General features: G+C 50.7%; 3 protein-coding genes across 3 annotated transcripts in view; 1 reads left to right on the plus strand and 2 right to left on the minus strand.

Annotated features, from left to right (window-relative positions):
• Positions 1–13,100, minus strand: part of LOC144484979 (uncharacterized) — a 565,458-nt gene that overhangs the window by 236,443 nt on the left and 315,915 nt on the right. The window lies entirely within an intron of this gene.
• LOC144484999 (uncharacterized) overlaps positions 1–13,100 on the plus strand; it is a 274,616-nt gene that overhangs the window by 225,884 nt on the left and 35,632 nt on the right. The window lies entirely within an intron of this gene.
• Positions 1–13,100, minus strand: part of LOC144484985 (uncharacterized) — an 82,148-nt gene that overhangs the window by 24,653 nt on the left and 44,395 nt on the right. Inside the window, exons 3-5 of the mRNA XM_078203311.1 lie at positions 7,549–7,776; positions 6,390–6,767; positions 5,321–6,338 (exon numbers count right to left, since the gene is read on the minus strand). Of these exons, the coding sequence (XP_078059437.1) occupies positions 5,321–6,338; positions 6,390–6,767; positions 7,549–7,776 (1,624 nt within the window). The remainder of the gene's footprint in view (positions 1–5,320; positions 6,339–6,389; positions 6,768–7,548; positions 7,777–13,100) is intronic.

Here is a 13,100-nt window from a genome sequence, read left to right on the forward strand (position 1 = left end):
AGAAGTCTCACAACACCAGGTTAAGGTCTGAGTGACTCACCTGATGAAGGAGCAGTGCCCCGAAAGCTCGTGATATCAAATAAACCTGTTGGACTTTAACCTGGTGTTCTGAGACTCTTTACTGTGTCAATTTCTGGTGATAATATCACTGGTATCTATTACAAGCACACCGACACCTACAACTACCTTGACTACAGTTCTTCACACCCCATATCCTGAAAGGACTCCATCTCATTCTCTCAGTTCCTTCACCTCCGCCACATCTGTCCTGATAATGCCATTTTCCAAAATAGTGTTGCCCATGTCTTTCTTTCGCCAATTGTGGTTTTTCACCTACTGTGGTTGACAGGGCACTTGACCATGACCGACCCATTCCCCAGCCACTGCTGTCACCCCCTCCTCTCCCTCCCAGAACCAGAATAGGCTTCCCCGTGTCCTCACTTTTCACCCCACCAGCCTCCGCATTCAAAGGATCATCCTCTGCCATTTCTGCCAACTCCAGCATGATGCCACTACTCATCACACCTTCCCCTCACCCCTTCTCCCCCCCCCACCCCCCCTTCTCCCCCCCCCCACCCCCCCCCCCCCCCCCTCCCGCCACCTCCACCCTCCTCAGCAAGAACTCACAAGGACCGTTCTCTCTGGGACACCCTGGTCCATTCCTCCATCACACCCACCATCTCACCCCCTGTCCATGGAGCCTTCCCATGCAATGGTTGAAGGTGCAACACCTACCCTTTTACCTCCTCCCTGCTCACTGTCCCAGGTCCCAAACACCATTTCAGGTGAAGCAGCGTTTCAGACATCTCCTTCAATCTGGTCTATTGCATTCGCTGCTCCCAATGTGGTCGACTCCACACTGGAGAGACCAAATGCAGACTGGTTGTCTGTTTTGCTGAACACCATCCACAAGCAAAACCCAGACCTTCCTGTCAGTTCAACACACCACCCTACTCTCCTGTCCACATGTTGGTCCTTGCAATGTTCTAGTGAACCCCAATGCAAACTGGTGGAACAGCACCTCATCTTCCAATTGGACACTTTACAGCCTTCTGGACTCAATATTGAATTCAACATTCACAGCGTGAACTCTCCCCTCCACCTACACTCCATTTCCATTTATTTCATTTAATTCTGATTCTTCTTTTTGTCTTATTCATCCATTTTATCATCCTTCTTTCTCACTTCCATATTTCCAGTTCTCCATTCTTGCTTTCTGCCTTGTCCACCCCCACCCCCCATTCAGGGCAACTGTTTCTGCCTTGTCCACCCCCACCGCCCCCCCACATTCAGGGCAACTGCCTTAAACATCTGTACCACTGTTCTGCCATTCACATATTCTGATCGCTTCATGGACACTTTTAACACCTCTCTCAGCTCTCTTCATACATAAAAAGCAAATTATTGCGGATGCTGGAATCTGAAACCAAAAGAGAAAATGCTAGAAAATCTCAGCAGGTCTGGCAGCATCTGTGAGGAGAGAAAAGAGCTGACGTTTCGAGTCCAGATGACCCTTTGTCAAAGAAGGCAAGGTCTTCACCCTCATTCATCCTCTCTCCCCCCTGTCTGTTAGACATGCACACGCTCCACTTTCTGGTGAACACACACTGACTCTCTGCTTCAAGCTTTACTCTTTGTACCAATTCACACTCTGACTCCTTTTACAATTACTCATTCTTCCCAATAGGCTCCATTCCCTCTGACTCCATCCCCCTGAACTCAGAGCATCCCCCCAGGGACCCTCTCTCCCTGCTCCATTCCCCCTGACTCCATCCCCCTGAACTCACTGAGCATCCCCCCAGGGATCCTCTCACCCTGCTCCATTCCCTCTGAACATCATCCCAGGGATCCTTCCTCCCTGCTCCATCCCCCTGAACATCACCGCAGGGATCCTCTCTCCCTGCTCCATTCCCTCTGACTCCATCCCCCTGAACTCAGAGCATCACCCCAGGGATCCTCCCTCCCTGCTCCATTCCCTCTGACACCATCCCCCTGAACTCACTGAGCATCCCCCCAGGGATCCTCTCTCACTGCTCCATTCCCTCTGACTCCATCCCCCTGAACTCACTGAGCATCACCCCAGGGATCCTCTCTCACTGCTCCATTCCCTCTGACTCCATCCCCCTGAACTCAGAGCATCACCCCAGGGATCCTTCCCCCCTGCTCCATCCCCCTGAACATCACCCCAGGGATCCTTCCCCCCTGCTCCATTCCTCCTGACTCCATCCCCCTGAACTCACTGAGCATCACCCCAGGGATCCTTCCTCCCTGCTCCATTCCGTCTGACTCCATCCCCCTGAACTCACTGAGCATCACCCCAGGGATCCTTCCCCCCTGCTCCATCCCCCTGAACATCATCCCAGGGACCCTCTCTCCCTGCTCCATCCCCCTGAACTCACTGAGCATCACCCCAGGGACCCTCTCTCCCTGCTCCATTCCCTCTGACTCCATCCCCCTGAACTCAGAGCATCACCCCAGGGACCCTCTCTCCCTGCTCCATTCCCTCTGACTCCATCCCCCTGAACTCACTGAGCATCACCCCAGGGATCCTTCCTCACTGCTCCATTCCCTCTGACTCCATCCCCCTGAACTCACTGAGCATCACCCCAGGGATCCTTCCTCCCTGCTCCATTCCCTCTGACTCCATCCCCCTGAACTCAGAGCATCACCCCAGGGCTCCTTCCCCCCTGCTCCATCCCCCTGAACATCACCCCAGGGATCCTCCCTCCCTGCTCCATTCCCCCTGACTCCATCCCCCTGAACTCAGAGCATCACCCCAGGGCTCCTGTCTCCCTGCTCCATTCCCTCTGACTCCATCCCCCTGAACTCAGAGCATCACCCCAGGGCTCCTTCCCCCCTGCTCCATCCCCCTGAACATCACCCCAGGGATCCTCCCTCCCTGCTCCATTCCCTCTGACTCCATCCCCCTGAACTCACTGAGCATCACCCCATGGACCCTCTCTCCCTGCTCCATTCCCCTGAACATCCCCCCAGGGATCCTTCCTCCCTGCTCCATTCCCTCTGACTCCATCCCCCTGAACTCACTGAGCATCACCCCAGGGACCCTCTCTCCCTGCTCCATTCCCTCTGACTCCATCCCCCTGAACTCAGAGCATCACCCCAGGGACCCTCTCTCCCTGCTCCATTCCCTCTGACTCCATCCCCCTGAACTCACTGAGCATCACCCCAGGGACCCTCTCTCCCTGCTCCATTCCCTCTGACTCCATCCCCCTGAACTCACTGAGCATCACCCCAGGGATCCTCCCTCCCTGCTCCATCCCCCTGAACATCATCCCAGGGACCCTCTCTCCCTGCTCCATCCCCCTGACTCCATCCCCCCAGGGATCCTCACTCCTTGCTCCATTCCCTCTGACTCCATCCCCCTGAACTCACTGAACATCATCCCAGGGATCCTCGCTCCCTGCTCCATTCCCTCTGTGAGCATTCCCCTGAACTCACTGAACAGAAGGAGTAATCCCAGAGAAACCGTTGGGAATGGAGTCAGGGAATGTTCTAGGTTTGTGTATTTTTAGTTATCCTGGTGTCAGAACACACACACATCAATAAAACAGGGCATTCCTGCAAACACACTGCAGCTCCTCATGTCTGTTGTATAATTGTCCCAGGCTCCTGTGAATTCCTTCAACTAGTATGTAATGTAGAGTTGAATTGATTTATTTTAAAACGGTTTATTTTAAACATATTAACACCGGTCTGAAAGTTGTAGACTCAGGACTGTCACACAAATGCTCTCAATCTGATGGTGTGGTGGTATTGTCACTGGGCTGGGAGCCCAGAGTCCGAGGGTAATGCTCGGGGGAGCCAGCTTCCAATCACACCACAGCAAATGGTGAAATCTGAAGTCAATAAAAGTCTGTAATTAAAGGTCTAGCGATGACCATGAACCCATTGCTGTTCAAACCCATTTGGTTCACCGATGATCACTGATGCCCTTTAGGGAAGGAATTTATACGACTCCAGGATAAGACCAGAGGATGCTGGAAAATCTCAGCAGGTCTGGCAGCATCTGTAAGTCTTTCATGTGACTCCAGGTCCACACGATGTGGTTGACTCTGGAATGGTCCAGCAAGCAAGCTGCTCAGTTCAAGGGCAGTTAGGGATAGGCCACAAGCAATGAATTAAAAATAATCTTCACAAAATGTTGACCAGTCATTTTCAGTCTGCAAATTTAAACCTGCTTTTTCAGGAACAGATCCCAGATTTAAACCAATCTTTGATTTAACAGCACACTGCCAGCATTCACCGCTGTTCTTCCCAACTCTAAACACAGTTGTAAAGGAATCTTTGTTCCATGTCTTAGAATACTACAATGCAGAAGGAGGCCATTCGGTCCATCGAATCTGCACTGACCACAATCCCACCCAGGCCCTATCCCCATAACGCCATGAATTTATCTTAGCTAGTGCCCCGACACTAAGGGGCAATTTAGCATGGCCAATTCACCTAACCCTCACATCTTTGGACTGTGGGAGGAAACCGGAGCACCCGGAGGAAACCCACGTAGACACGGGGATAATGTGCAAACTCCACACAGACAGTGACCCAAGCTGGAAATTGAACCCAGGTCCCTGGCGCTGTGAGGCAGCATTCCAACCACTGTGCCACAGTGCCGCCCGTGTTGAGGAGTTCTGAACCATGGAAGAGAGTGGTTGGGATACATTTCTTACACACCTCAGGAATATCCCACACATTTTGTCTTGAATGTGATTAACAGCAGCAATAACTGCAGAATGCAGCTCCTGAAGACACATGAACTCATTGAGGTGTCAGTAGATGAGGTAGGCAGCACGGTGGCACAGTGGTTAGCACTGCTGCCTCACAGCACCAGCGACCAGGGTTCAATTCCGACCTCAGGGGACTGTCTTTGTCGAATTTGTCCATTCTCCCATGTCTGCGTGGGTTTCCTTCGGGTGCTCCGGTTTCCCACAGTCCAAAGATGAGCAGGTCGGGTGGATTGACCACGGTAAAGACAGTTTGGCCCGGTGGCCTTGTAGAAGGGAGGGAAGCAGCAGAAACAGCTGATCAGATTGTCTCAAGCTTAATGACAAAGAAGCTCCATGAGCTCCTCGCTTGTTGCTGGAGGTGAGGATGGAGGAGACAAGGGTGAGGGAGAGACCTTCAGTAGGAATTGACCTATGTTCGAGATATTAAAAGGATTCAACACAAATCTGATTGATTTAACATTTATCTGGAATATTAACTCAGCTGAGATGGAGTTTATGAACATCAGCAGAAACAGAGCCCAATCAACATGCTTCATTTCTGGATGTAAATAATGGCAAAATCCAATCACTGTCGTCATTTATGAACTCGCTGGTGTGTCAGCAGATTGGATGAAGAAGCAAATCCCTTCCCACACACAGAGCAGGTGAATGGCCTCTCCCCAGTGTGAGTGCGCCGGTGCACAGTGAGATGAGATAATTCTCTGAACCTAGTCCCACAGTCAGAGCACCTGAACGGTCTCTCCCGAGTGTGAATGCGTTGATGGGACACCAGATTACTGGAACTTTTAAAACGTTTCCTACAGTCTGGGCATTTAAAAGGTCTCTCCCCAGTGTGAACACGTTGATGACGTACCAGTTCCCCTGAACTTTTATAGCATTTCCCACAGTCTGGGCATTTAAACGGTCTCTCCTCAGTGTGGGTGCGCTGGTGTGAAGTGAGGGCAGATGATGTCTTGAACCCAGTCTCACAGTGAGAACACCTGAACGGTCTCTCATCAGTGTGAACACGTTGATGGCGCATCAGTTCCCCAGAACTTTTATAGCTCTTCCCACAGTCTGGACATTTAAATGGTCTCTCAGTAGTGTGAACTTGCTGGTGTTTCAGCAGGGTCGATAACTGAGTGAATCGTCTTCCACATTTGGAGCAGATGTAAGGTTTCTCGTGAGTGTGAACTCGCTGGTGTCTCTGCAGGGTAGATGAATGAGCGAATCCCTTCCCACACTGAGAGCAAGTGAATGGCCTCTCCCCAGTGTGAGTGCGCTGGTGTTCAGACAGGTTACTCATTTGCCTGAATGCAATGCCACACTGAGAGCATCTGAAAGGTCTCTCATCAGTGTGAGTGCGTTGGTGTTTAGTTAGGGCAGAGGATGTCTTGAACCCACTCCCGCAGTGAGAGCACCTGAATGGTCTCGCATCGGTGTGAACACGTTGATGGGACAAAAGTTCCCCAGAACTTTTATAGCACTTCCCACAGTCAGAGCATTTAAAAGGTTTCTCTTCAGTGTGAACTCGCTGGTGCATCAGCAGGTTAGAGGACCTTGAGAATCTCTTCCCACACTCGGAGCAGATGAATGGCTTCTCCCCGGTGTGAACTTGTTGGCGTTTCATTGCACACTCAGAGGAGGTCATTGGCCTCTCCCCACTGTGAACTCGCTGGTGTCTTTGCAGGTTGGTTAACTGAATGAATCCCTTCCCACAGTCAGAGCAGGTGAATGGCTTCTCCCCAGTGTGACAGCGGCAATGCTTTTCAAGGTGAGATGGGGATCTGAATCCCTTCCCACAATCCTCACATTTCCACGGTTTCTTCCGGGTGTGACTGCGCTTGTGTCTCAACAGGTCAGATGATTGGTTGAAGCCTCGTCCACACACAGAACACACGTACGGTTTCTCTCCACTGTGAATGGTGCTTTTTTCTTCCATGTTCAAAATCCAATGATATTCACGTTGTGATAAGTTGTGCGACTGCCAGATCCGGATGTGATGTATGGTTTGAATTTCCTGACTGCAAGTCCTCCTAAAACCTGTGAAATTGATTTAAAACAGAAACAAGGGAGTGAGAGATAACCCACAAAAACACAAAGGCAGGTTGTGAAATTGAGCTGAATAAATCTGGTAATTTATGGGGACAGCACAAAGGAAAATGTGACCATGAAAGCAGCTGGATTTGTGTAAAATCCCAACCACTACATTAATGCCCTTCAGGGAAAGGAACCTGCCACTCAGTCTGGATCTGCACAAAGCACTAACCTCGAAATGAGGGGGTGGGACGGTGGCAGGCACTGCTGCCTCACAGCAGCAGGGACATGGATTCGATTCCCGGCTTGGGTCACTGTCAGTGTGGAATTTGTACATTCTCCTCCTGTCTGTATGGGTTTCCTCCGGGTGCTCCTGTTTCCTCCCACAGGTTAGGTGGATTGGCCATGTTAAATTGCCCCTTTATGTCAGGGGGACTAGCTAGGGTAAATGCATGGGGTTAAGGGGATGGGGCCTGGGTGGGATTGTGGTCGGTGCAGACTCGATGGGCCGAATGGCCTCTTTCTGCGCTGTTGGGATTCAATGAAAATCACAACCTTCTCTCCTCCTGCTGACAGGGAGCACCGCGCATGCGCATTACTGCGCATCGCCCCATTAAAGATGGCGGCCGTTTATCCATGCTTGTCTCTGCAGAAGCAGAATGGCTCTGGACAAACCCGGGACTGGCCCAGGATCTTCGTGTTTGGGGTTTGAATTCACGAAGTGTTCATGAAACCTTACCGCCCTCCCTTTGCGCCCATCGCTCCCTCAGACACGCCGCTTCCTTACCCGCCGCGGAGACAAGAAACAACAACTTCGACTCCCCAGCACTCCCTCTGCGCATGCTCAGAACACGGTCACTACTGCGCCTGCGCGGTCGTGATTGCCCGGATAGGAGGCATTCCTCGTCGCTTGGGACGCTGGGTAAATACCCCGCCATTGAATAGAACAAATGGTTTGTCGTGATTTCTTTGTTGTTATCGCGTGCAAGCTGGGGCTGAAGGGCCAATAATAAAACTAGGATACATATCATATAGAGACCTGATTGCACAGACCATTATCTCAATTCAGAGAAGGAAATTGGAATTGTTCAGACATCAAAAGTCACCTGAAGGTAGAAATAAGAGCAGAAACCCTCTCCTACAGTCACCTGTGAATTCACTGGTATCTCAGTAGCACATGAATATCAGGAATAGTGCAATTAATTATGAAGATGTACAATGTGAACGGTGACTGTTAGATAAAGTGCAATGTTCTAACACATTGGAGCAGCTATGATCAATGCTAGGAGAATATTGGATCACAGTGTCACAACAACATTATGCTCTGTCTCCTTGTAGCCTGTCTCAGAATTTCCTTCAATAACTAGGCCATTAGTGTGACAGGATTTAGCATCTATGATCTGCCAAAATTACAAGAGGAAAGTTAGTGACTGCAATTATCCCAGAATTAAATTATATATTGCATACTATCTCCAAATGGGGCTCATAACACAATTTATTTTATTTATTAGTGTCACAACTGGGCTTACATTAACACTGCAATGAAGTTCCTGTGAAAATCCCCTCATCGCCACACTCCAGCATCTGTTCAGGTACGCTGAGGGAGAATTTAGCTTGGCCAATGCACCCAACCAGCACGTCTTTGGACTGTGGCAGGAAACCAGAGCACCAAGAAGGAAAACACACACAGACACTGGCAGAACAGGCATATTCTGCAAAGACAGTGCCCCAAGCCAGGAATCAAAGCTGGGTCACTGGCGCTGTGAGGCAGTAGTGCTAACCACTGTGCTGCCCTTAGAATCTCAATTATTTCGGAAATTGATTTTATGCCATTGATTTTACTGAAGGCTGTGGAAATAGTGAAATCTAAATCCTGTACAGAAACAAGCAAGATGCAGCTACTTTCTACACATTAGCTTTGCATATTTCCCTCAATGAGTGGGGTATTTTGAAATTTTGAGGTTTACTTCACAAGGTGTTAAGATTAGCACACATGGATTTTTACTTAATGATATGTGGGTGTGGCTGGCAAAAGCCACACTCCAAAATGGTGGTGAGCCAACTTCTTGATCAGCTGCAGTCCATATGGTGTCAGTACATGCCGCACTTCTCTTTGGGAGGTGATCCATGATTTCAATGCAGTGACAATGATGCAATGCAATATAATAGCAATATAATTCCAAGTCAGGGTGGTGTGCAATTTGGAGGGGAACGTGAAGGCGGTGGAGTTCATACACACCTGCTGTCCATGATCTTTTAGGTTCAGAGTTCACAAGATTGGAAGGTGCAATTGGAGGAGCCTTGACTAATCACTGCAATAAATCTTGTAGTTGTGAGAAATGATCATTTGACTTCAAGTCCATTTCTTCTGCTCTTCTGCATGTCCATCTCATCATGGACTCTACCACACTCATTTAATTTCATGAGGGACAATTCTGCACAAATACTCCCCAATTTCCAGAGATCAAAATCCAAACATGTATCCAAATATATCAAGATATGTATCACTTCTCAGATTTCCACCACACTGGCATTACATTTTTCAGACAAACATTTCCATGCCTGACAGCAAATATATGATTGATCACCTCAGTCTATACACTGCATAGGTGGCAATGATCACTCAATGTTAATGTTTTGCTGTTGTCTCTGTACCAAGCGTGGTTCAGTATAGATTTAAGGTTCAAATAAAGAGGTGGAATTGAATGGTCAAAACAACATCATCTTTGGAGCATCATTTTTTCCTTGATTCCCTTGCAATTTTTGGCCCTTACATGAACACTTTAACTCCAAAATTAGTCAGGTTGGCAGGTGTTGTCTGCCCAAAAGGACATGAAGTATCCCTTGTGTGTTTATGTGTGGGAGATGGTGTATACGTGAGTGTGTGTGAGTATTGCAGAATATAGCTGTGCGCATGTGCCTGTATCTGTATGTGAGGAAAGGATGCTTCTATGTGAGACAGAGGGAGAGAGTGTTTGTGGATCTCTGTGTTTAGGTGTCAGTCTGTTCTGCTTTTCATTTACTGTAACATAAATCTTCCTCTCCAAGCAGACAATTTCCTGAAAATTCCATTGACTGATTTCAATTATACAATTAGGAGATTTGTCTTCAGGCTGAAACCACAAGCTGACTGTGTTGTGTGAAACATGACATCTACACAGGTCCCACTCTCCCAAAGCAACATAAAGTGTCTGCTACTTCCCAGATCCCTTCCTTTCCCATCATCTGCTTAAAACCACAAACAAAAAGGTCCATTTTTCTCGTGGAGTTTGAAAGAAAGCAGCTTTCATAATGATGCAGAGTCTCCGCCAATCTGGGCTCAGATATTTCCCTCATTCACTCCGATTGAACCATAGAATCCCGACAGTGGAGAAAGAGGCCCTTCAGCCCATCTGGTCTGCACCGACTCGCCGAACCAGCATTCACCCAGGCCGTTTCCTCTGTCCTATCTCCGCAACCCCACATATTCATCATGGTCAATCCATGAAATCCGTACATGTTTGAGCTGTGGGAGGAAACCGGAGGAAACCCACGTTAAATTCGGGGAGAACATGCAAACTCCACACCCGAGGCCAGAATTGAACCCGGGTCCCTGGCGCCATGAGGCAGCAACGGTAACCACTGTTCGGAGGACCAGCTGCTCCCGCTCGGTCCTCCAGCTCCGCCCCCTCATCCTATTGGTCCAGAGTTACCGTCAATCACTGCCCGGGCATTGTGATGTGGAGCATGCGCAGTGCCGCTGGGAGCTCAGGATTGAGGCGCTGGAAATTCTCATTGCATCAGAAACCGGCGGGTGGGGAATGAGGGGGGGATGGAGCCGGCGGGTGGGGAATGAGGGAGGGACGGAGCCGGTGGGTGGGAATGGAGGGATACAAAAGAATGGTCTAGTTTGGACCAGGGAGCGGCATGGGCTTGGAGGGCCAAAGGGCCTGTTCCTGTGCTGTATTGTTCTTTGTTCTTTGGATGGATCCGGTGGGTGGGGAATGAGGGTGGGATGGAGCCGGCGGTGGGGGAAGAGGGGGGGATGGAGCCGGCGGTGGGGGAAGAGGGGGGGATGGAGCCGGCGGGTGGGGAATGAGGGGGGATGGAGCCGGCGGGTGGGGAATGAGGGGGGGATGGAGCCGGCGGGTGGGGAATGAGGGGGGGATGGAGCCGGCGAGTGGGGAATGGGGGGGATGGAGCCGGCGGGTGGGGAATGAGGGAGGGATGGAGCCGGCGGGTGGGGAATGAGGGAGGGATGGAGCCGGCGGGTGGGGAATGAAGGGGGGATGGAGCCGGCGGGTGGGGAATGAGGGGGGGATGGAGCTGGCGGGTGGGGAATGAGGGAGGGGATGGAGCCGGCGGGTGGGGAATGAGGGGGGGGATGGAGCCGGCGGGTGGGGAATGAGGGGGGGATGGAGCCGGCGGGTGGGGAATGAGGGAGGGACAGAGCCGGCGGGTGGGGAATGAGGGGGGGGACGGAGCCGGCGGGTGGGGAATGAGGGGGGGATGGAGCCGGCGGGTGGGGAATGAGGGGGGGATGGAGCCGGCAGGTGGGGAATGAGGGGGGGATGGAGCCGGCCGGTGGATGTCAGGCCCCAAGCCCCGAATACAAAGCTCGGGAGCGGGTTGTGAACCGGGGAAATCAGCTCGGGCTTTTCCCCAGAACAGGCCCAGATTCCCTCCATCGGGATCCTGTGCGGCCCGGAGCATGCGCACTGAGAAAGCCTCGGGCCTCCCGCCGCCACCCCGGCCCCCCCCCCCCCCTCCGATTGGTTGGAGGACCAACCGCTCCCTGTTTTATTGGTCCGGACCTGCCGTCAATCACCCCGGGGCATTGTGAGGTGGGCGGGGAGGATTCACAAACACCCGCTGGAGGCCCCAACACCCCCAATAAGACCCATTGGTTTTATTGTCAGTCTGCAGACAGGAGCTGGAGAACTGAACCCAGACAGAGGAGAGGGAGGGAGAAAACTGGGAGTGGAGGAAAGAAATGGGGAGATGGGTTTGGATTTCAGGATGTGGAGATGCCGGCGTTGGACTGGGGTAAACACAGTAAGAGTTTTAACAACACCACGTTAAAATCCAACAGGTTTATTTGGTGGCAAATGCCATTAGCTTTCGGAGCGCTGCTCCTTCGTAAGATGGAGTGGAAATTTCCTGGTGTTGTTAAAAGTCTTACTTTGGATTTCAGCCCGGGGAGGAGGGAGAGTGTGTGGGACGAGATTTACAGATTTGGGGGAACGAGAGAGGAAAAAATGTTCAGGAGAAACTGGAATTGTCTGTTCAAAATGGACTGTCAGTGATGACTTTTGTGAACTCCTTTTACAGAATATTAAGAGGATTACAGATGGGAAACCAAAATTCATGCCAAATTTCATCTGACAGTCAGCTGGTTCACCAGGACCTGAATATCATCACCTTTGAGGATTAAATGAGAATTGTTCGTTTGTTCTGTCTGAGGGAAAGATTTTAAACTTCAGTGTGACTGGAAAAGCACCGACACACACACACACCCCCGAGAGTGTTCCAGTGAACGGACTGCAGAAAGCTTCAATCAGTTGCACAGCCTAATAAAACATTGCAGCATTCACAGCGAGGAGAAACCATACACGTGTTCTGTGTGTGGACAAGGCTTCAACTAATCATCCAACCTGGAGAGACACAAGGACACCGGCACCATGGAGAAACCTTGGAAATGTGAGGATTGTGGGAAAGGATTCAATTACCCATCCCTGTTGGACAATCACCGACGCATTCACACTGGCGAGCGGCCATTCACCTGTTGTGTGTGTGGAAAGGGATTTACTCAGCCAACCGGCGTCATGTTACACCAGCGCATTCACACTGAGGAGTAGTTGTTCAGCTGCACTCACTGTGGAAAAAGTTTCAGGTCTTCATCCGATCTCAGTCAACATCAGCGGGTTCACACTGGGGAGAGGCCATTCACCTGCTCCATGTGGGAAGGGATTCACAAAGTCCTCCAACCTGGTGACACACCAGTGAATTCACTCTGAGGAGAAGCCGTTCAGCTGCACGTCCTGTGAAAAGAGGTTCAGGTATTCACACAACCTTGAAGAACACCAGCGAATTCACACTGGGGAGAGGCCTTTCACCTGTTCAGTCTGTGGACAGGGATTCACTCAGTCATCCAGTCTAGTGAGTCATCAGCGAGTTCACACTGGGGAGAGGCCATTCAGCTGCACCTCCTGTTCTATGTGTGGACGAGACTTCAACTGACCCTCTAACCTGGAGAGACACAAGGACACTGGCACCATGGAGAAACCTTGGAAATGTGGGGCCTGTGGTAAAGGATTCAAATCTTCATTCCAGCTGGAAATCCATCGATACATTCACACT

The sequence above is a fragment of the Mustelus asterias genome, unplaced genomic scaffold (genome assembly GCF_964213995.1).
Source record: "Mustelus asterias unplaced genomic scaffold, sMusAst1.hap1.1 HAP1_SCAFFOLD_150, whole genome shotgun sequence".
Taxonomy (NCBI): domain Eukaryota; kingdom Metazoa; phylum Chordata; class Chondrichthyes; order Carcharhiniformes; family Triakidae; genus Mustelus; species Mustelus asterias.